This window comes from Grampus griseus, assembly GCF_964374135.1.
Source record: "Grampus griseus genome assembly, chromosome: 8".
NCBI lineage: Eukaryota > Metazoa > Chordata > Mammalia > Artiodactyla > Delphinidae > Grampus > Grampus griseus.
Window position 1 is genome coordinate 56,263,132 of NC_139002.1, and position 22,396 is coordinate 56,285,527.

At 49.3% G+C, this 22,396-nt stretch overlaps 1 protein-coding gene across 1 annotated transcript in view; it reads right to left on the reverse strand.

The window, feature by feature from the left end:
* Positions 1 to 8,573: 8,573 nt before the first annotated feature.
* Positions 8,574 to 22,396, reverse strand: part of DGAT2 (diacylglycerol O-acyltransferase 2) — a 32,164-nt gene continuing 18,341 nt past the window's right edge. Inside the window, exons 3-8 of the mRNA XM_082659393.1 lie at positions 20,239 to 20,346; positions 19,777 to 19,847; positions 13,428 to 13,632; positions 12,662 to 12,836; positions 11,645 to 11,847; positions 8,574 to 9,933 (exon numbers count right to left, since the gene is read on the reverse strand). Of these exons, the coding sequence (XP_082515519.1) occupies positions 9,779 to 9,933; positions 11,645 to 11,847; positions 12,662 to 12,836; positions 13,428 to 13,632; positions 19,777 to 19,847; positions 20,239 to 20,346 (917 nt within the window). The 3' untranslated portion in view covers positions 8,574 to 9,778. The remainder of the gene's footprint in view (positions 9,934 to 11,644; positions 11,848 to 12,661; positions 12,837 to 13,427; positions 13,633 to 19,776; positions 19,848 to 20,238; positions 20,347 to 22,396) is intronic.

Consider the following 22,396-nt stretch of genomic DNA (forward strand, 5'->3'; position numbering starts at 1 on the left):
CAAAAGAAGTTTAGAATATATACGGGGCAGAAGTTTGTCATAAAAATTGTGGTTGAAGCCAAGGGGTGGGGGAAATTCCTATTTTTCTCCTCCTAGTGATCCCATTGTAACCCATTAAATGAGAATTTCTTCCACCTTCTCAGAAGTATTAGAAAAAAGCGTCAGATTTGCAGCCTACCCCAAGTAAAGTGAAATGCTTCACGGATAAGAAGACCAGACTCTGCCATCCACTGGCACAGCCCCTCTAGAAGATTGAAGGTCACTGCTTGTATTAGTTTACGCCATAAACTAGCTTGCTTAAAACAGCAGAAATTTATTCTCTCATAGGTCTGGAGGCTGGAAGTCCAAAATCAAGGTGGTGTTAGGACTACACTCCCTCAAAGACTCTTAAGGAGAATCCTTCTTTGCCTCTTCCAGCTTGTGGTGGCGCCAGTTGTTTCTTGGCTTGTGGCTACATAACTCCAGTCCCTGCTTCCTTAACATGGCCTCTCCCCTTTCCCTGTGTCTCTCGTTTCTTTTACTTTTAAGGACACTTGTCATAGGATTCAGGGCCCTCCCAGATAATCCAGGATTATTTCATCTTGAGATCCTTAATTATATCTGTAAAGACTTTTTCCAAATAAAGTCACATTCACAAGTTCCAGGGATTAGGACATGTCCATATTATTTTGTGGGTCAGCATTTAACCCATCACACCATTCCTATGTGCGGCCTGCCCCTCTTTTCTCTCAGGCCAACCTGCCCAAAAGATGGAGAAATTAAGTTGGTATTAATCTAAACTAGATAGTTTTAAATTAAGATGTTAGTTGTAATCTCCAGAGTAACCATGAAGAAAATAACTCAAAAATATACAGTAAAAGAGACAACAAGAGAATTAAAATAATATATTAGAAAATACATGTTTAACACGAAGGCAGGAATGGAAGGTGAGAAAGAACAACAAAATGGCAGATGTAAACCCTACCTTAGTAATTGCATTAAATGTAATTAACGCTCCAATCAGAAGGCAGAAAGTAGAAGTACTGTATGTATTTTTTAGAAGTCCAACACTATTGTGTCTACAAAAACACACTTCTTATTTAAAGACACAAATAGGTTGAAAGGGAAAGGATAGAAGATATTCCATGCAAATGGTAACCAAGAGAGAACTGGGGTGCCTATATTATACTAATACAGGCTACACAAAACAGATTTTAAGATAAAAATTGTTACTAGATGTAAAGATACTTTATAATGGTAAAAGGGTGACTTCATTAGGAAGATATAAAATTATAAACATATGCACATAACAGCAGAGTCCCAAAATATATGAAGCAAAACTTGCAGAATTGAAGGGAAAAATAAACAGTTCAACAACAATACTTGGTTACTTCAATACCCCACTTTCAGTAATGGATAAAACGACTAGGCAGAAGATCAACAAGGAAAAGGAGACTTGAACAATACAATAAACGAACTTGGCCTAATAGATACCTAATCTATAAAACATTCCAACCAACAAAAGCGGAATACATGCTTTTCTCAAATGCACATGGAATGTTCTCTAAAATAGATCATATGTTTGGTCATTAAAAAAGTCCCAATAAATTAAAAGGGGTTGAAATCATACAAAGTATGTTCTAAGAGCATAATGAAATCAAATTAGAAATAAATGGCAAAAGAAATTTGGAAAAATAGCAGATACATGGAAATTAACCAACATACTCTTAATAACCATGGGTCAACAAAGAAATCTGAAGATAAATTATAAAAAACTTTGAGATGAATGAAACAAAAACACAACACACTAAAACGGTGGGATGCAGCTAAAGCAGTTCTTAGAGGGAAACTTATAACTCACCCATATTAAACAAGAAAAAAAATCTCAAATTAATAAACTAAACTTCCACCTTAAGACACTGGAAAAAGAAGAGCAAACTAACTCAGAGGAAATACTAGAGGAAAATACGCTAAATACGTTTACACTAAAGCACAAATAAATGACATAAAAAATAGAAAAAGAACAGAGAAAATCAGTGTAACCAGATGGCTCTTTGGAAAGATCAATTAAACTGGCAAATCTTTAGCTAGACTGATCAAGAAAAAAAAGAGAGAAGCCTCAAATTACTAAAATCAGGACTGAAAGCGAGGACATCACTACCAGCCTTTCAGAAATAAAAAGGATTGGAAGCGAATCTTATGAACAATTGTATAACAACAGATTAGATTATCAAATGAAATGCACAAATTCCTAGAAACACACAAACTACCAAAACTGATTCAAGAACAAAAAGAAAATCTAAAGAGATCTATAACAAGGAGAGTTTAAATTAGTAATCAAAAACTTTCCACAAAGAAAAACCTAGGCCCAAATGGCTTCAGGGGTGAATTCTACCGAATATTTAAAGAAAAATTAACATCAATCCTTCACAACTCTTCCAAGAACAGAAGAAAAGACGTCCCAAATCATTCTATGAGGCCAGCATTACCCTGATACCAAAATCAGGCAAAGACAAGAAAACTACAGACCAATATCCCTTATTCATTATAAATATAGACATAAAAATCTTCAACAATATACTAGTGAATCAAATACTAGTGAACTAAATCCAAACATATAAATTTTTTTTACCAAGAATGCAAGATTGGTTTAGCATATACAAATCCATTAATGTAATACACCATATTAATAGAATAAAGGACAGAAACTATATGATCATCTCAGCAGATGCAGAAAAAGCATTTGACACAAACAAGTTCCATAAAGTTGCAAGATACATGATCAATATGCAAAAACCAATTGTATTTCTATACACTAACATGGCAATCTGAAACAAAATTAGGAAACTATTCCATTAACAATAGCAACAAAAAAATAAAATGCCTAAGAATTAATTTAACAGAAGTGCAAGACTTGTATACGGAAAACTACAAACACCATTAAAGGAAGTTAAAGAAAACCTAAGTGAATGGGAAAACATCCAGAGCACTTAATATTGTTAAAATGGCAACATTCACCAAATTGATCTGTCGCTTCAAATGCAACATCTATCAAAACCCTGGCTGCCTTTTTTGCAAACATTAACAAGCCAATCCTAAAATTCATATGGAAATGCAAGGGACACAGAATAACCAAGACAATCTAAAAGAGAACAAAATCAGGACTCACATTTCCCGATTTCAAAATTTATCACAAAGCTAATCAAGACAGTGTGCTACTAAAGTAAGTATAGAAATAGAGATGAGTGGAATAGAACTGAGAATCCAGAAATAAAGCCTTACATTTATGATCAATTGATTTTGGACAAAAGTGCCAAGACAATTTTATGAGGAAAGAATGGTCTTTTCAACAAACGGTGCTGGGATAACTGGATATCCAAAAGAATGGAAATGCAAAAGAATGAAGTGGGACCCTACCTCAACCATACACAAAAATTAACTCAAAGTCGTCCAGATGGGCTTCCCTGGTGGCGCAGTAGTTAAGAATCATCCTGCCAGTGCAGGGGACACGGGTTCGAGCCCTGGTCCGGGAAGATCCCACATTCCGTGGAGCAAATAAGCCCTCAAGCCACAATTACTGAGCCCGGGTGCCACAACTACTGAAGCCGCATGCCTAGAGCCTGTGCTCCGAAACAAAGAGAACCCACCGTAACGAGAAGCCGAGAAGCCTGTGCACCGCCACAAAGAGTAGCCCCCGCTCACTGCAACTAGAGAAAGTCCGTGCGCAGCAGCAAAGACCCATCACAGCCAAAAATTAAATAAATAACTTTATTAAAAAAAATAGTCCAGAGATCTAAATGTAGAAGCTAAGAACTCTAAAACGTTTAGAAGAAAACATAGGAGTAAATCTTTGTGACCTTGGATTAGGCTGTGGCTTCTTAGATATGAAAGCACACACCACAAAAACAAAAAACAAAAAACCTAGATAAATTTGATTACACCAAAATTTAAAACTTTCATGCTCCAAAGGACAAATGGTACATGATTCATGAAACATGCTACATCACAGACACACCTCGAAAACTTTATGCTACATCTAAGAAGCCAGACACAGAAGGCCACCTATTGTATAATTCCACTTGTAGAAAATGTCCAAAACAGGAAAATTCATATAGACAGACAGTAGGTTAGTGATTAGTTTTTAGCCAGGGCCTGACGGGAAGGGTAATAAGGAATAACTGCTAACTGGTATGGGATTACTTTCGGTGGTGATGAAATTGTTCTGGAATTAGAGAGTGGTGATTGAGGCACAACTTTGCGAATATACTAAAACCCGCTGAATTATATACTTCATTTTTTTTCAAATTTATTTCTTTTTTTCTTGAATTTTATTTATTTCTTTATACAGCAGGTTCTTATTAGTTATCTATTTTATACATATTAGTGTATACATGTCAATCACAACCTCCCAATTCATCCCACCACCACCACCACCACCCCACTTCCCCCTTGGTGTCCATACATTTGTTCTCTGCATCTGTGTCTCTATTTCTGCCTTGCAAACCGGTGCATCTGTACCATTTTTCTAGATTCCACATATACGCGTTAATATATGATATTTGTTTTTCTCTCTCTGACTTACATCACTCTGTATAACAGGCTCTAGGTCCATCCACATCTCTACAAATGGCCCAATTTCATTTCTTTTTATGACTGAGTAATATTCCATTGTATATATGTACCACAACTTCTTTATCCATTTGTCTGTCGATGGACATTTAGGTTGCTTCCATGTCCTGGCTATTGTAAATAGAGCTGCAATGAACATTGTGGTACATGACTCTTTTTGAATTATGGTTTTCTCAGGGTATATGCCTAGTAGTGGTATTGCTGGGTTGTATGGTAGTTCTATTTTTAGTTTTTTGAGGAACTTCCATACTGTTCCCCATAGTGGCTGTATCAATTTACATTCCCACCAACAGAGGGTTCCCTTTTCTCCACGCGCTCTCCAGCATTTGTTGTTTGTAGATTTTCTGATGATGCCCATTCTAACCGGTGTGAGGTGATACCTCATTATAGTTTTGATTTGTATTTCTCTAATGATTAGTGATGTTGAGCAGCTTTTCATGAGCTTCTTGGCCATCTGTATGTCTTCTTTGGAGAGATGTCTATTTAGGTCTTCTGCCCGTTTTTTGTTTTTTTTAATATTGAGCTGCATGAGCTGTTTATATATTTTGGAGATTTTGTCCACTGATTCATTTGCAAATATTTTCTCCCATTCTGAGGGTTGTCTTTTCGTCTTGTTTATAGTTTCCTGTGCAAAAGCTTTTAAGTTTCATTAGGTCCCATTTGTTTATTTTTGTTTTTATTTCCATTACTCTGGGAGGTGGGTCAAAAAAGATCTTGCTGTGATTTATGTCAAAGGGTGTTCTTCCCATGTTCTCCTCTAAGAGTTTTATAGTGTCCGGTCTTATATTTAGGTCTTTAATCCATTTTGAGTTTATTTTTGTGTGTGGTGTTAGGGAGTGTTCTAATTTCATTCTTTTACATGTAGCTGTCCACTTTTCTCAGCACCACTTATTGACGAGACTGTCTTTTCTCCATTGTATATCCTTGCCTCCTTTGTCATAGATTAGTTGACTGTAGTACATACTTTAAAAGGATGGGCTTTATGATACATGAATTATATCTCAATAAAGCTTTTATTTAAAAAAAAAAATAAGGAAGACTGGCCACTTTGCTGCAGGAACAGCGAGCTGGAGAGAGGCCTGGAAACAGGGAGCTCAATTTAATAGGTCCGGGAGACCCAGTAAGGGTATGATGATGATGATGATGATCACAGCTATTATTTCCTGTTGAGAGAGCTGGATGAATATATTTTATTTTTATATCATATATTTATATACCTATTATCTCATTTACTCAGGAATATAGATTACTCCCATTTACAGACGAGGAAGCTGAGGTTCAGAAAGGTTAAGTGACATGATAATGCAGCTGGTAAGGGCAATGTCACAGGCTGGATCCCACACTCATTCGTATATGTTATCAGGGATGAGAAAGGAGGAAATGATTTGAGAGACAAAAATGTCAGCATCAGCATCAGCAAGCAGCTATGGGAGTGGGGGGCAGGGAAGGGGGAGGAGCGAAGAGCCCACCACGACTGGAGGCTGGTTGTGCTGATGGTGGGCAGTAGTGACATCTAGAACCAGACAGGGAATATAAAAGAGGCAAACGTTTTTTAAAAGATGAGTGCTTTACGTTTCTGTCGCCCTTTTTACATTTCAAGCACCTGAGAACCGGGGACATTCAATTTGGAAGCCCCTCGTTCCCTGTCAAGAGGAGGAATTCAGTGAATGTTGATTTGCTGAGTAATTAGGGGCAAGTCTGTTGGCCTTTCTGTGCCAAGTTTCCCAGGTTAGGAGGAATTGCTCACGGTGAATGTTAAATTTCTGTCTATCTCTCAGCTTTCGGGAGTCTGTGATTTTATTTATCTCTAGCTTCTAGCCCTGGGTAGGAGCTAGATAAGCGTCATAATGAGAACAGAAAGCTTAGGAAGCTGCGCAGCGTTCGCCTCAGACCTGTCCTCAGTGCCCCCTAGTGGCCATATCTGGGAACAACAAGCAGCATCATGGAACTGACCTTCAGGCTGAGACAGCAGCCGCACTCCCACCGTCCAAAGGCAGAGGGTCTTCTGGAAAAGGAGTTTCCAGTTCCCTCTCCCAAGGTAACAACTCCCAACCCAAGGCAATGTTCACAGCATTTACCTAGAGTTCACCACACACAGCTTAGAGCGAGGCATGCCTCTGCTCTGCACAGCTGGCTGCTAGACACGCTTGCTATTTGCAGGGGATCGGTTATAGAGCCCTCCACCCCTACTCCACTCCCCTCCCTCCAGTGGATAACGAAATGAGAGGATGCTCAAGTCCCTCATATAAAATAGAGTAGTACAGTTGGCGCTATGCATCTGCAGATGCAAAACCCATGGATACAGAGGGCCGAGCTTACGTTGCCCTGGGTGGCCCCTCCAAGACTTGGGGCCTGGTTACTGTTCCCGTTCCTAGGCAGAGATGGTGGAGTTCCCTGATGCACAGTGGGTATCCAATCTTCACAAAATTAATGCTGAGAATAACGGCCTATGTTTGTGGGTTGGCCTAGTTTAGCCTGGAGCCAGACGATGGGGGTCATGGCTAGCCTCAGGCTGGGGCTGGTATGGGGCTGAGATGCATCAGAAAACGGGCCTTTCCTCCATCCTAAAGGAAATGTCTGTCCTCTAACCTGGGCTCTGTGGCCTGAGGCCTAAGACCTGCTTGGAGCTACAGAATCTAGCCTCTGTTGGCCTCCAGGGCACCTCTTCTCTGCCCTGCCCTCCTCCCCACCGAAAAACTCTGGAGAAGCCAGCTCCCTGCCCTCCCATGGGAAGCCCCACTGCAGACCTCTCCACCACCACCTCTCAGTGGTTCAAGTCAGCAGCCTCCCCCATTTGCACTTGCTGCTCTGCCCTTCAGCTCCTTCCTGGCAAATTTCCAGTCACGCATTGAGTCCCAGCTCAGGCTGGGGCCCCAGATCAATGAGGCACCCCAGGTTGGATTAGGGGCCTCTCCATCACAGCTCTGACCACCCTGCATATCCTCAGCTGTTTCCAATGTTTGTTTCTGCTCCCACGCAGCCAGCTCACAGCTTCTGGCCCAGAGGAATGGTCCCTGAGGTGAATGGTAAAGACAGGCATTAGGTAGTGGGAAGTGGGAAAGTCACTTCAGTCTCAGGTGGGAAGGGTTCCCCCAGGTACTTGGTACTCATTGAACTGAATGGAATTAGAACAGAGAGAGGTGGCATGTTGTGAGATCCAGGTGTGGTATGAAATCACTAGAGTGACAGCAGGCCAGGCCTCCCTCTTTGTGGTATAACTGAGGCCAGGGGCAAGGAACATGGTTGAGTGACCCATATGGACCTTTCCAGCTCAGCTATTCTAGGACCTTACAGCAGGACAGTAGCCTTTACCACAGGTGGAAGGCAGCTGTGAAGGGGCTCCAGTGAGCCCTGCCTCCTGGCGTTCACTCCGTGTGTAATCCTCAAGAGCGTGAGCTGGACCTAGTGACTTGCATCTAATGAAGAGAATATGGCAAAAGGATAAGTTATCACTTCCAAGATTAGGTTCTAGAAGGCTGTGGCTTCTGTTTGCACTCTCTCTGCTTCTTCTTGCTTACTCTCTCTGATGCAGCAGCTGCCACGCTGTGAGCTACTCTACTGAGAGGCCCGTGTGGCAAGGAACTGGGAGTGGCCTCTGGTCAAAGCCAGTGAAGAGGTGAATCCCGCCAACAGCCAAAAGAATGGCCTTGGAAGTGGATCCTCCCCTGTCAAGCCTTGGGATGATCACAGCCCGGCTGATACCTTGATTGTAGCCTTGTGTGAGACCCTGAAGCAGAGGCCCCAGCTAAGCTGTACCTTGATTACTGACCCTCAGAAAGTGGACACTGTTGTTTGCAGCTACTAAGTTCTGTTTTTTTTTTTTTTTTCCTTTGGCTGTGCTGCAGTGGCATGTGGGATCTTAGTTCCCCAACCAGGGATGGAACCCGTGCCCCTTGCATTGGAAGTGCAGAGTCTTAACCACTGGACTGCCAGGGAAGTCCCAACAGCCACTAAGTTTTGGAGTAATTTATTACACAGCAATTAATAACTAATACACCACACAGGGCCATGTGGGCCAAAGAAGCAAGGGGGAGAGGGCTCAGCAGGCAGCCCGGTGGGGGCGGTGGTCTCCCCAAGTGTCAGCGGCAAGATGCAGATGCGGCCCCTGCAATAACTCATAGAGGACACTCATTTTCATTTATTCATTTAGGAATATACAAAAGTCTGACATGGTATAATGATCTCATCAAGAGAAAACAGAATACACAAAGGACTAGATTTCCTCCCTGGCCCCCTCTCAGAAAGGCACAAATATATGAGGTTTGGGTTTGGGGAACTTCTGCTCTGGACCAATCTGCTGCTCAGAAGGCCAGGTCCCTCTGGAAACAGGAAATGGGACCCCTCGCCCACATCCACTACTGAGGGTGTGGGTTAAACAAACCTAGGCCACTGAGAAGTATGTGATTTAGGCCAATGCGGGGTCTGTGCTGGGTCCATGTCATCAGCTCCCTGAGGAAAACCAGCACTCCAACCAGAACGTGGTGGGGCTTGGTAATCCAAGAGATGATTAAACTGGGCAGCTCCATCCCCCAGCCTGGGATCACCGCCACCTCCATCCTCTCTCTGGAGGCCAGTCCAGGCTCAGATTTCAGAGACTGGGGCCGTGGGGGGTGGCAGAGAGGAGAATTGAGCTTGAATATTCCAGACGTTTATCCCTGAGCTTTTGAAAGTGGGGACCCCTGTTGCCTCTGAGTCTTCCCCTTGGCAGAAGCAGCTGGTCGTGCAGTCAAGCGTGGGGTAGCCGGCTGTAGAGATGTTTGTATTAGAGGAAGATTCTGGACCCTCATCCCCCAGGGACAAAGGGCAAATAATCTAACTGGCCTGAGTCACTAATGGCTGTCCTTCTTCCCCAGTTAACCAGGACTGAGTTTTCTCTGTAATTTTGGGAAGGAGAGAAGAGGGGTTGGTTGAGAAACCATAAAGGCCCAGATGGGTCAGCCACCACCTAGAACAGGACAAATTGGAAGTGAAAGAGCTTGAAACATTCACTTTTTCCTTCTTAAAAAAAGACCTAACATTGTAATGGTTTAACAAAATTATTATAATTTCTTTTAAATAACCCACAGACACCCATGACGCTTTCACATTTACAGAACAAAAAGCACTAGAGAACTTGGTAGAAAACGATTTGCAGCTGGTTCCTCCCAGAAGCTGTCCCCCGCGGACAGGCTCAGTTCACTTCCAGGACCTCGGTCTCCGGGAGGCCGAACTTGGTCTTGTGCTGGTCGAAGAGCTTCACCAGGGCTTCCACGTACATGGCGTGGTACAGGTCGATGTCCTGCTGGGTCGGGTGCTCCAGCTTGGGGGTAGTGATGGGCTCACCCACTGCAGGGATGGGGCACAGGCCTCTGGTTAGTCAGTGCCATTCGGCCCACGCTCCCCGGGCATCCACCATAACGCCGATGGTAGCGACCCTGCACTACGTGCCAGCCGCCTGTCAGGAACTGTGCTGAATGTGCTCCATTGCAGGCTGTCCCTTTTACAGGTGAGAAGACTGGGGCCCAGTGGTACGGGAAGGGACCTGCCCAAGGCCGCATAGCCACTAAGCAGCAGATAGGATCAAGTCCAGTACTCAGCTGGGAGCTCCTGTGAGAGGTGTGGGATCAGGTAATGGCTTTGCTTTTGCCCCGCTCTGGGCACATCACTTCACCTCTCTGCGCCTTAGTTTCCTCACCTATCACATGGGGATCCTTCCTTATAGGGCTATGCCACAGCAATGAAAACCCAGAATCCTAACCACTAGGACACCAGGAAACTCCCCAGTTTTCTATTCTTAAGGTGAGGAGCAAACGCCTTCACGCCGTCCACTAGACCCCGTCCCTCTCCAGCCACCCCGTGCATGGAAATGTCCCCGCTGCCTCACAGACGTCAGACCTGGTATGGGATTTGTGTGTAACAAGAGTCAAGGGTGAGTCTGGATCGTGTGACCTAAAATGCAGGAAGTTGATCTCTCTGGAAAAAGTACAAAGCAAAACATCTGGCCCTGATAAGGACTCAAAGTATCTATGTGAGCTTTGGCCCCTGAAGTCCATGGCTTGCGGCCTCCATGCTCTTATGTGATCTCTAGATTGTGAACCATTAACAGATGCACACAGACACACATACTCCTACAATAGATAATTCTTTGGAATCCTCTAAACTGTCTCATATGAACGCAAAACAACACAGCTGGGGGCGAAGTGCAGCCAGTTTTTTTGCTACGCTTCTCACAGGCTTCTGCTCCAGGTATATTGATTTGCATCTGTTCCTCAAATATCTATACAATCTTGCTGCAGGAACCTCATTTAGGCTATTGTTTCTGACAAAATGTCTCTTCCTCCCCTCTTTTTCAGGATAATTCCTATTCAGCCAATAGTGTAAGAGTCACAGGGACTTCCCTGGTGGCGCAGTGGTTAAGAATCCGCCTGCCAATGCAGGGGACACGGGTTCGAGCCCTGGTCCGGGAAGATCCCACATGCCGCGGAGCAGCTAAGCCTGTGCGCCACTACTACTGAGCTCGTGTGCCACAACTACTGAAGCCCATGTGCCTAGAGCCCATGCTCCACAACAAGAGAAGCCACCATAATGAGAAGCCCGTGCACCACAACGAAGAGTAGCCCCCGCTCGCCGCAACTAGAGAAAGCCCGTGCGCAGCAACAAAGACCCGACACAGCCAAAAGTAAAACAATAAAATTATTAAAAAAAAAAAAGAGTCACCTCCTCCCTGGGGTCCATTATGACCCTCCAGAGCACCCTGCACGTCCTCCTCACACCCCCTATTGGTCTTTGCTGTAAGGGGGTCTTCCCTGATAGACTTGGGCTCTGAAAACACAGAATTGCTGAGTCCTGTTTTCTCATCTAGCACAGCTTAGCTCATGGTAATGGAACTATCCCCTATCCCCCTCCCGCAACGATCATTCCCATCAGCACCCAAACAGGTCCACGTCCTCATGGTTCAGGGCATGGACATCAGAGCCAGGGATGGATTTGAATCCTAACTCTGCCACTAAACTAGCTGTGGCACCCGAGTTCAGGGTCTGGAGGAAGGGGGGCTCACCCACGGTGGTGATGGGCTTGGAGTAGGGCACCAGCCCCCAGGTGTCGGAGGAGAAGAGGCCTCGGCCATGGAAGATGCACGGGGCGAAGCCAATGTACTTCTGGAACTTTTTCTGGACCCATCGGCCCCAGGAGCCCTCCTCAAAGATCACCTGCTTGTACACCTCATTCTCCCCGAAGGAGTAGGTGGGAACCAGGTCGGCTCTGGAAGGGAGAGGCCAGGGTCTGTCATAGCCCAATCACTGGCTTCAGTTCCTCCTGGCGGCCCTAGAGGCCCCAGATGCCAGCTGAACTCCCCTCCGTCAGGGGTGCACAAGAATCACCCGGGGGACCCCAGACCACATGTCCCCTCGCTGCCAGACGGGGACAGGCCCTCTGCCCCTGTTAGTGACTGGGGAGCATGTCAGGGCTTTACAATGTGGCCCTGACCAGGCCACTATAGCCTCACTCGGTTTTCTCAAGTGGAAAATGGGGATGGCATCCCTGCAGGATTTTGCAGGAGAATCAAACGGGACCATAGAAGTAAATGAGCTTTGTCCAGTGAAATGTGCTGAACAGGTGGTTATCCAGAATGTACCCCTAGAAAAGGTCGGAGAAATCAAGCTGCCTAGCTCTTCTCTGCCTGTCCCCAGGGTTACCCCTCCAAGAAGGCTTCCTTGATATTTCGGGCCACAACACCCTCCTTCCTGGCCTTTCGCTCTCCTAGCTGCATGACACGCTCTGGTCCTGGGGCACAGTGCTGCCTCTGGGCTTGGCTGGCCTCTCAGCCCACCTGCCAGGGCCCAGGAGACCCAGGCTGCATCTTTGCCCACTTGGCTGCCCAGCCTGAGCTTGGGCAACCCTGGCCTGAACCTCTGGGCTCCAACCTCCCCTTCCCCACAGGATAGCTAACCCCCTTCTCTGCCTTCCTGGGGTCTGGGTTCTGCCTTCAGGAGGCAAGGAGCTGCTGCCCTGGGCTGCGCAGAACTGTTGACAGGTGTGCGCATGTGCGCGCACACGTGTTCTGGGAGGCACTCACCCATGGTGCAGGGCCAGTTTCACAAAGCCTTTGCGATTGCGCAGGGTGACTGCGTTCTTGCCGGGCATGGAGCTCAGGGACTCGGCCGCGCCCCCCACCACGATGATGATGGCATTGCCACTCCCATTCTTTGAAAGCAAGTAGTCTATGGTGTCCCGGTTCACAGGGCAGATGCCTGGGGAGTGGAGGGGGGACACACAGTCAGGGCTGCCCATGGATGCACTCCCTACCCCCTGCACATGGTCAAATATAGACAGAGCCGTGAACCTGGGTCCCAGACCTAACCCAGCCACTTGGAGGTATGGCCCCACGTAAGCCATTCCTTTTTCTGAGCCTCAGCTTACTTATCTGTAAAGTGGGGACAATGACACAAGGTTGTTTAGGGAATGCATTCATTTGGCAAACGTTCCCTGAGGTCCTAACTGTGTCATGCTGGTGCCAGGTGCTAGGGAATCCCAGTAAGTCAGGCTGGTGGGGATCAAGGTGGATGGATAATGAGAGTCATGGACGATGATTAAATCGTGCAAAGGGCAGCACAGGGGCTGGAGATGCCCAGAAAAGGGGTCAGAGAAGGCTTTCTAGGGAAGATGTTATCCTAGTTGAACCCTGAAGATTGTATGAACAGCTCTCCCACTCAGCCCTGACCCACTGTGCCTCAGCAGACCACGTCTCCAACACAGGACCAGGCACCAGGGCACGGTGGGTTGGCTTCCTGGCCAATGGAGTGGCTCAGGCAGGGACACGCAGGACATGTCTGGATTCTCACCTCCAGACATCAGGTACTCCCTCAGCACTGGTATCCGGAAGTTGCCGGCCAGCGTGGCCAGGTAGGGCCTTATGCCAGGGAACTTCTTGCTCACTTCTGTGGCCTCCGTGCTGAAGTTGCAGAAGGCACCCAGGCCCATGATGCCGTGGGGGTGGTATCCGAAGATGTAGTTCCTGGTGGTCAGCAGGTTGTGTGTCTTCACCAGCTGCAGGGAAGACCTCAGGTCAGAGGAAGCTGGCCGAGAGAGGAGTACTGGGGCACACCCAGAGGTAGGGGAGGCACTAGGTGTGCCCTGGCCCCTGGAAGCCTGGGCCCGAAGGACTGGACTGACTCTCTCCTCCGACCTCAGACTCTCGTCACTGGGTTCTCAGTGCCGGGTACTTGCAAGTCACCATTTGGACTTCGAGTCCCTGGGAAGGGCGTGGGAAACTTTCTCCCTCATTCCCCTTATTTCTCCAGCCGAACACACCAGGTCCTCTTAATTGCACTCTGCCAGCCTCCTGCATTCCCTCTCTCTGGGCCCATCCTCCTCACCACAGCCAGAGTGACTGCTCTAAAACCCCAGTGCAACTCCTGTCACTCTCAGATCAAGAGGGATGTCCAGCTTCCACTGGCATAAAGTCCAAGTCCCTTTCTTTGGCCAGAGAAGGGACAGTGCAGCTGGCCTGAATGGAAACCTCCTTCCAGACAGCCAGACTCAGCTCAGGCTCTGATGCAGGAAGCAGAAGGACGGGCCACAGCCCTTGTGCCAGCCACACTGCGGGCAGGGGAGGTCAGCCGTACAGCTGGAGTCGCTCACCTGTGGCGCCATCAACAAAGGTGTCCTGGATGCTCTAAAGGATGACTGCCTTCCCGCCCTGGGACTGGTGGCTTGGACGGTGGGTTGGATGGTGCAAAGTTTCCCTAAACCCTGAGCAGCAAGAGGCACCGACCCAGTATCACAGGAAACATGATGGGGTGGAGGGTGCCGAGAGGGATGGAGAGGATTGGCATCTTGTTCAGAAAAACATCACTTTCTTTTAGGATTAGAAAACGAATGAATAATCAGAGAATTTTAAAACTATGGGCAAGTAGGGAGAAAATCCAAAGCACCTGTCACACCGCCAACCAGATAAACCGCTCTGACTCTGGTGAGCTTTTTTTCTACTCAAATAGCCAAATGTTCTGTTTAACACAAAACTGAGGTCCTATGGTTGATATGATTTTGAAATAATTACCTCCCAAGCATATCATAGCTATTTTTCCTTATCAAAATCCCTCAGTAACATGTCTTCTCACGGCTATGCTACACGGAATAGAATTGTAATCAAACCCTGACTGATGGGCCTTTAAAAAGCTTCTAAAATTTCCCTCAGAAATAATGCTTCCATAAATACCTTATTTTTGTCCTCATGTCTGCTTGCATTCTTGAGACAAACATCAAGAAAGACAGTTCCCGGGTCAAAGGGTATGACCGTTTTGGTCCGGTGGGCTGCCCTGCCTCTGGAGAAGAGGCACTGATGACATTCCCACCTGCAGTGCTTCAAGGTTCCCCTTGCCCCGCGCTGGTGCCAGCTGGAGCAGAGCCCCTGGCCACTGGCAGAATGTCAAGAGCCTGGATTTTCTATGACTCCAGATTTGGGAACTCCCTGACTGAGGGAAGAACCTCGCGCTCAGTTTGGGGGGCGTGGGGTGCAGTTGGCCTCCGGGAAACTGAAATCTGAATCTTCAGGTGATGGAGGCCAGAAGGGGATGGGAGTGAGGGTGGCTGGCACCCCTCCCAGCTCTGTAACTGCCCGTACGTGTGACTGTGAGAAAGACCCCGTGTTGTACCCTGTTGCTTGGGGCATTTGTACTCTTTCTCCCGTTTTGCCTTTGGCGAGCAGATTAAAGCCGCTCAAATCCCCAAGTAATCCTTAGCTGCCCGCCACATAAATGGGGAAGAGCAGCAGCTGAATCCACGGCCAGGGAGGTGGGGGAAGCCCAGCTTCACACGCGCTTCGAGAAGTGGTTGTTCCGAGGTTTTGCCGCAGAGAGCACGTCTGCCCTACCGCGTTAGCTCTCGGGAAAGCCAGAAGGAGAAAGCACCCTGTCCCGGTTTCCATGGGCGAGGAAGGCGCTGAGGTGAGAGCGGAGGCAGCCAGTACCGCATTGGAAACTTGCTCCTGAGTTGATGGCTGGGCCTGGGAGCCCCCAGCACAGGATGGGGTGGAAGACCCCTGATCTGGGCCATTCCTTTGATTACAAGGTAGAGACTAAGACCTAGAGAAAGGAGTTGCTGCTTCCCCAGAGGTCACAGCAAATCATCCTCCACCTCTAGACTAGGCCACCCAGCTGTGCTTTTCCCTGGACCTGGGATACAGATGGGCCACCTGGCGGAACCCCAGCTAGCTCTTTAAATCGTTTCCTCCCTCCCCCAAGCCTCTCTCTGGTGGGACATTGGTTAAATGAGGTGCCCTGGGGCACAGTGCAGGTTAATGGCCCTTGGGGCAGCACCCAGAAAAGGACGGGCCTCTGATACGGCTTTGATCTGTCTTCATGCCACACTCCCCTCGCCATGGGTGGACAGAGTGTCCATTCAGGAGGGAGGAGGAAGGACACTGCTGATGAAGGCTCTGTTGACATACCTGCTCGCGTGTCCCCTGACTGTTTACCCATGGCAAAGTCTCAGCCCAAGGGGTTGCCCAGGTCAGGCCTGCTGGCTGACATGAGCCTGGGACACATTCCTGGCAAGTCGCCCCTCCCACCCTGCCTCCCCGGGCAGGTAGGGTGTTCAGGTAGCCTTGTCCCAGCCTGGCACCATACAGAGGAGGAAACTCAGAACCAGAGAGGAACGAAGGCTCGCCTAAGCTGACACAGTGGGGCACCACGGCAGGGGAACAAAGGAATGAGAACACAGGTCCTGAAGCAGACACAGCCTTGGTTTCTATACCAGCCCTGCTACTGACTTGCTTTGTGACCTTGGGACAGTCCCTCCTCTCTGGGCCTCAGTAGGTCCATCTGTGAAATGAGGCAGTTGGACAGATAGGTGACTATAAGCTCAGACAGTGTTTCCTAGTCTCTTCTCCAAAGATCCTGCCCATCTCTCGAGGAGAGGTGACCCGGGCACTGCCCACTCCTCTTCCAGGTAGCTGGTGGTCCTGGTGGCTGCTGTTAACACGTGAGCCCCACCTCTGCTGGGAGAAGGGATGCTCTCTGGGCCAGCTGAGCTGCCCTGGTGGCAAAGAGCAAAGAGCTTCACCAATAAGGGAGTGGGGAGGGGTGGGTGGGCACAGTTAGAAATCATTACCCAACCATTGGCAAGAGGCTGGGAAAAGGGGGTGGGACAGGAGGGTCATACACGACTCCACAGAGCATCAGCCCTGACATCAGGTCACTAAGGCCAAATCCTCCACACACAGAAGAGGAGCCTGAGGCCCCAAGGGGCAGGGGCTTGGCCAAGGTCAACCAGCAGCAAGCACAGAGCCCAGGCTGAGGCATAGATGCCTCAGGCCCAGCTTGGCTTTGGTCCTGGTGCCTAGGGGCCCTCCCAGGGCCAGCTCACATGGGTCACGTGGCTCCAACTCCCAGCTGTCTTCTTGGAACAGAGGTGAGATAAGGGACACGGGGTTTTCTTTTGGTTCTTCGGGAAGGGCAGAGATCAGTGGGGAAGGGTACCTGTCTGTCCCAGCACTGACCAGCGGTCATCAGGTCATCCTGTTCTGGATGGGGGGAGCTACTGGCCTTGAAGAGGTTTCCTGAGGGGCAGGCCACTCTGGGGCCCGGCCCCCAAGGTAAGGGCCCTAGCAGAGAGAAAGAATACATAATCCCTCACATCCAACCATAATTTACCACTTTTTAGCATATGAGCAGCTCCATTTCACAGATGAGGGTAATGAGGCTCAGTGAGCTTGAGAAAGCATGCCCACGGTCCCATGGGCAGAAAGCGACAGAATCTAGCAAGATCCATCAGAGGGTGAGCCCAGCCAAGGGCAGGGACCAGGGCTGATTCTTCTGTGTCCCCATGCCCTGCAGGGGCCCAGCAGTACACGGGGAGCAACAGTGCTGGCCAGTGAATAGAGTGACGGGCCAGGACCTCAACCCAGGTCTCCAACAGCAAAGCAGAGGAGGAAGACCCACGGAGTGGGGCTCAGTCCAGTGGGGAAGTCTGGGATTGGATCTTTCGCAGAGAAACAGGCAGTAGGGATCCAGTGGGAAAGAACCTGGGGCCTGGATTCTAGTACTGGCCTTGGCATGGAGTCACTGTGCAATTGGGACCAGTCCTTGCCCCTCTTTGGGACTCAGTTTCCTCACCTCCAAAATGAGAGGGTTGGGTCCTATGATGCAACATCCTCCCAGGAACAACAGCCTTGGATTCCTTGCAGCCAGAGAGATGGGGTCAGGGAAAGGGAGGAGCAGGAATTCTGACCCCAAAGGTCCTGGGAAAACTGGGCTCAGGCTGGAATGGGCAGAGGGAGCTGGTCCTGTGAGTGCAGCGGAGAAATGTAGGGTTACCTGGCCACCTCCCCCAGGCAGCACGCCAGGATGTCTCAGTTGCTGACTCACAACAGCAAACACACACCACCCCGTGTCATGCACACTTCCGCATGCACACACGCTGCCTCCACTTTCAAACCCCACCGATTTCTGCTGGGTTACCTCAGCAGCTAGGGTGTGCCGGGGCTGGGGTGCTGAGTGAGCTGGATAGGCATGTCTTTCCCCTGCAGGGAAAACCTTCAGGATTCTGCCAGAGTTACCCACAATCCACCAGCGTCACCAACATGCACCAGGGCCCAGAAGCCTCTGCCCTGCCAACCTAGCTTGCAGACCACCAGCAGGGGGTCTGATAGAATGTTAACTGAAAGCCAGACCAAGCCACTTTTTATCTTGTCAGGACCTTGAGTTTGGCCCCAGAGAAGGCAGGTGCTCAGAAGACCAGTGTGGGGGACCCAGAGCAGCCAGTGGTGCAGGAGGAAGGAAACCCAGAGATCAACTTGGTCTAAACCAGCTTCATATGGGGAGACTGCACCCTGGCTTCTCCCAGGGTCTGACTGCCCTGCTTTTCCTGCCTCCGTCCTCCAAGCCTGAGGGAAGCCTGAGGATTCGTCCAAGCTTATTTCCTACAGCTCTGCTGCATAGGGATGCAGCACGCTGTGGTGGGAAGAACCCAGACTTTGAGGCAAGACAGCAACTGGAATCTTGGCTCAACCCCCTATCAGGCTCATTCTGCTGTGCTACTCTCTGACCTTCAGTTTCCTCTTCTGTAAAAATGGGATAAAATTAATACCCGCCTTACAGGGTACTGTGATGGTTAAAGGACAGACTCCTTGGGGGAAAGTGCTGGCTCCTAGAAGGCTCCCAATAAATGGAGATCCTCCCTCTCCACTCCACCTACTCACCATCTGCCACATCCCAGGCTTCTTCTCAAACTCAGGTGCTCTCATTGTCTTCCCTGCCCCTTCAGTGCTACTAGCTTCAGGACGGAGTTCCAGCAGCAGTGCCTCCAGAAGCCTTCCCCAGGCACTTCTGCAATTAGGGTCTCACTCTCCATTCAGTGCCCACCAAATTTTCTGGAACCTAATTCCCATGGCCAGGACCCCCAGTGACCTACCCATGACTGACTGAGGGAAGTGATATTTCTGTAAGAGCTTCAGAAGGAAAGGAAGCCCCTCACACCTGTTGCTATCCTTGGTTCAGCCCAGATGAACTTGGACTACCTTAGTAGTATTGCTCCTGATAAATCACTTCCTTTTGCGCCTTGTGGCTTGTGGGATCTTAGTTCCTGACCAGGGATTGACCCCAGGCCATAGCAGTGAAAGTGCTGAGTCCTAACCACTGGACCACCAGGGAATTCCCAATCACTTCCATTTTAAGTTATGACTTTAATATTCACTGAAAGGCAGACAAGCAATAGCCATAATATTTGCTATTATACCTGCTCCTTACATCACCCAGGATCTCAGTATCTGAAACACCTTTTAGATCCAAATGCTAGAACAACTCTTGTTTCCGCAAGGAAGAAACAAACGTCTTCCTTTCCCAAAATGAGGACCAATAACTATCATGTTTCCCCTTTTGCCTTGGCTGCCAGGAAGCTCAGAGGTGACCATGAAGCTCAACCACTGCAACTCTGTTGACCCTTATGGGTGAAATACTTGTATATTTTCCCCGAAGTCCTGATTTTTCTTTTTACCTGGTATAGCATTATACGTATCCTAAATTGCCTCAAATCCTGCATAAAGTGGGGTAGAGTATCAACAGATGCTCATAGTGGGAGATGTCACACGGTTCAACGCAGCACATGCGGTCACTGTGCAGGGGTGGGTTAAGGCTTGAAGTCAGATTTCCCATCCATTCCCACCCTCCCAAGATAACACCCACAAGTCTTTACCTGGATGGGAAAGTAGTCTCGAAAGTAGCGCCACACAGCCCAGTTTCGGACCCACTGTGACCTCCTGCCACCTTCCAGGGAACAAAATACAGCGTTGGGAAGGAGTAGGAGTGGGAGAGAGTGATGTTCAGGCAGAGCCACTGTGAACCCCTGAGCTAGGTGACCAGCGCCCTATGCAGCATCCTCCTCCCTCCCCCTGGGCCCCTTTCCAAGTTCATTCCCTCACGTTTTGCAAACCCTGGATTGAGTGTGAGCTCCGTGAGGACCACTATGTGACCTTAGAGCCACTATTAACCTCCCCCCTCCCCCCCATCCAGAACCACAGCCTGGCTTAGCCCAATGCTATTCACATAGTAGGTGCTAAGTAAAAAAGGGGTAGCACCCACGATGAGGAACTTCAGCTTGTGCAGGAGGGAGTGTCCCGAGGGCGAGGGGGTCGGACAGGGCGACTTGTGCTCGTACCTTTCTTGGGAGTGTTCCAGTCAAACACCAGCCAGGTGAAGTAGAGCACAGCAATGAGCCAGCAATCGGTGCAGAACGTGTACATGAGGATGACGCTGCAGGTCACTCCTGGGGGGAGGCAGAAGGCTCCCGGTCAGGCCTGTCCTCCCTGGGTGGGCTTCAGTCCCCTCTGGGCATGGGGTCACCAAGTGACTGAGTGTTTACCATGGCACTAAGCTAGGCACAGCTGGGGCCCTGGGCAGAGGGAGCCCACAGCCATGGCGGGGGCAGGGTGGGGGTGCAGGGGAGGAGCCGGCTCATGGGGACACAAGCCTCATCTCCTAGGCTCTGATGGGCTGTCCCGGCATCGAGGGGCACGTGGGCTCCATGTTGTCTGGGCAGCAGTGCCAGAGGTGGTGGATCTCTTGTGAAGCTGTCCTTAGAGCTGTTCTTTCTGCCCCTCCTGGCATGTTCTCCCCACCCGAGTGTCCAGCATAGTGACTGTGGACGAGGGGAGGGACCTGCCAAGTGCCTCTATGTCTCAGGACTTGGGATGAGTCACTGTCTCAAGTGTGGGGCAGCGTGACTTTTACCCCATTTTAGAGATGAGAACACTGAGGCTCCAGGGGGAGGTAACTTGCCCAAGGTCACCCAGCAGGAATGAGGCAGAGCCAGGATTCAAACTCAAGTCTGACTATTAAGTCCAAAATCTGCACCAGGCTTTAGAGATTCACTAAAAATTAGAAGCCCCAGACTGCCACTGGAGGGAGGTGGGAGAGTGGGACTCCTGCCCCAGGAGGAGGGCTGGCCCCCTTCCAGTATAACCAAGCACCAGGCAGTCCTAGGCCAAAGCCCAGAGCCCATCAGTCCCTCTCTCAAAACCCCCAGCAGGACACTTGAAGACTCCCTGGGACCAGCTTCCAGTGGTCCCTTTATTCTGGGCCTGCCGGCCATAAGGTTGAATAACCTGGCACAGAAAGCCCTCATCAGAGCTTCTATCCTTCCAATTTTTACCGAGCCTTCAAGGCTAAGCTCAGACCTCACCTCAGGAACTGTTCTCCGGTATCATACTGTCCTCCCACACGGACCTCTCACCTCTGAATTCTCCACACTAGCTGGGTCACATCTTCTTTGCCCCCTGTCACTTAGCACAGGACCAGGGACAACAGGTACTCATGCTTGGGAGAAGCATGGCCTCCGTCCAGCATCCCCTCCACTGCCTAGGAAGGGAAGCCAACCCTGGTTGTAGGCACACCCTCTGGTGGGCGCTGCACTAGTCACGGGTGCTCTAGGGCTGCCTGGCTTTGCATTTCATGCTCTCTTCTTCCCACCATGCTCAGCCTCCTCTGGTTTCCCGAGGGAGAGGGGAGGGCTGGACACAGACACTCCATGAGGCTAAGGGCAGGAAAATGGTGGTCCCTTGTCATCCACAATGCGGTCCTGTTCTAAGCCTCTGAGCTAGCCTCTCCCCAAGGTAGCTAAAAGTGGTTCAACTATCTTGGGAGAGGCGGTGAACATACAGTGGCCAGGTGTCCAGTTTTTCAGGACCAGCTCAGGAGTGTGATGTCACAGACAGGGAAGGTGAGTCTCTAGGGAAGCATTTGCAGCCTGTAAAACCCTGTTAAAGGCAAACTGTGAAGTACTGGAGGCAGCTTGGTGAATGGCTGTGACTAAGTTAAGACCACTTACAAAGTCACTCACATTGTTGAGCAGTTTGCCTCTGGTCCCCATTCTTAGGCCTAGAAAAGGGGTCACAAGCCCCCTAGACGTCACAGGTATCCAAGCGCCTTCAGCGGCCAGATGGGTGCTCCGGGTGGGCCTGGGCAGGGCCATGAGGTTCAGGCTAGGGTCTGAGCAGCCGGGAAACCCAGCTGCCATCAAACGCCTAACACTGGCTGAGGGGTAGCAGGATCAGAGGGGGCAGAGCCCCAGGCTGCCCTGCCCAGATGTCTGGGCTCTCTGGGAAGGTGGGAGTCCCTACCCACTGTCCTCACTGTGGTGCTAAGGCAGCCTGCGAGGAGGAAAGAGAACAGATGGAGGGTCCAGAGACTGCATTCTAGTTCTGGACTTTCTCAGCTGGGGGGCCCCGCTCCCTCTCACCCCTGTGTGTCCACAGCCCCTATCATCTGTCTCATCGTTATCTGCGTCCCCCATTGGACTCCTTCCAGCAGACGGCCCT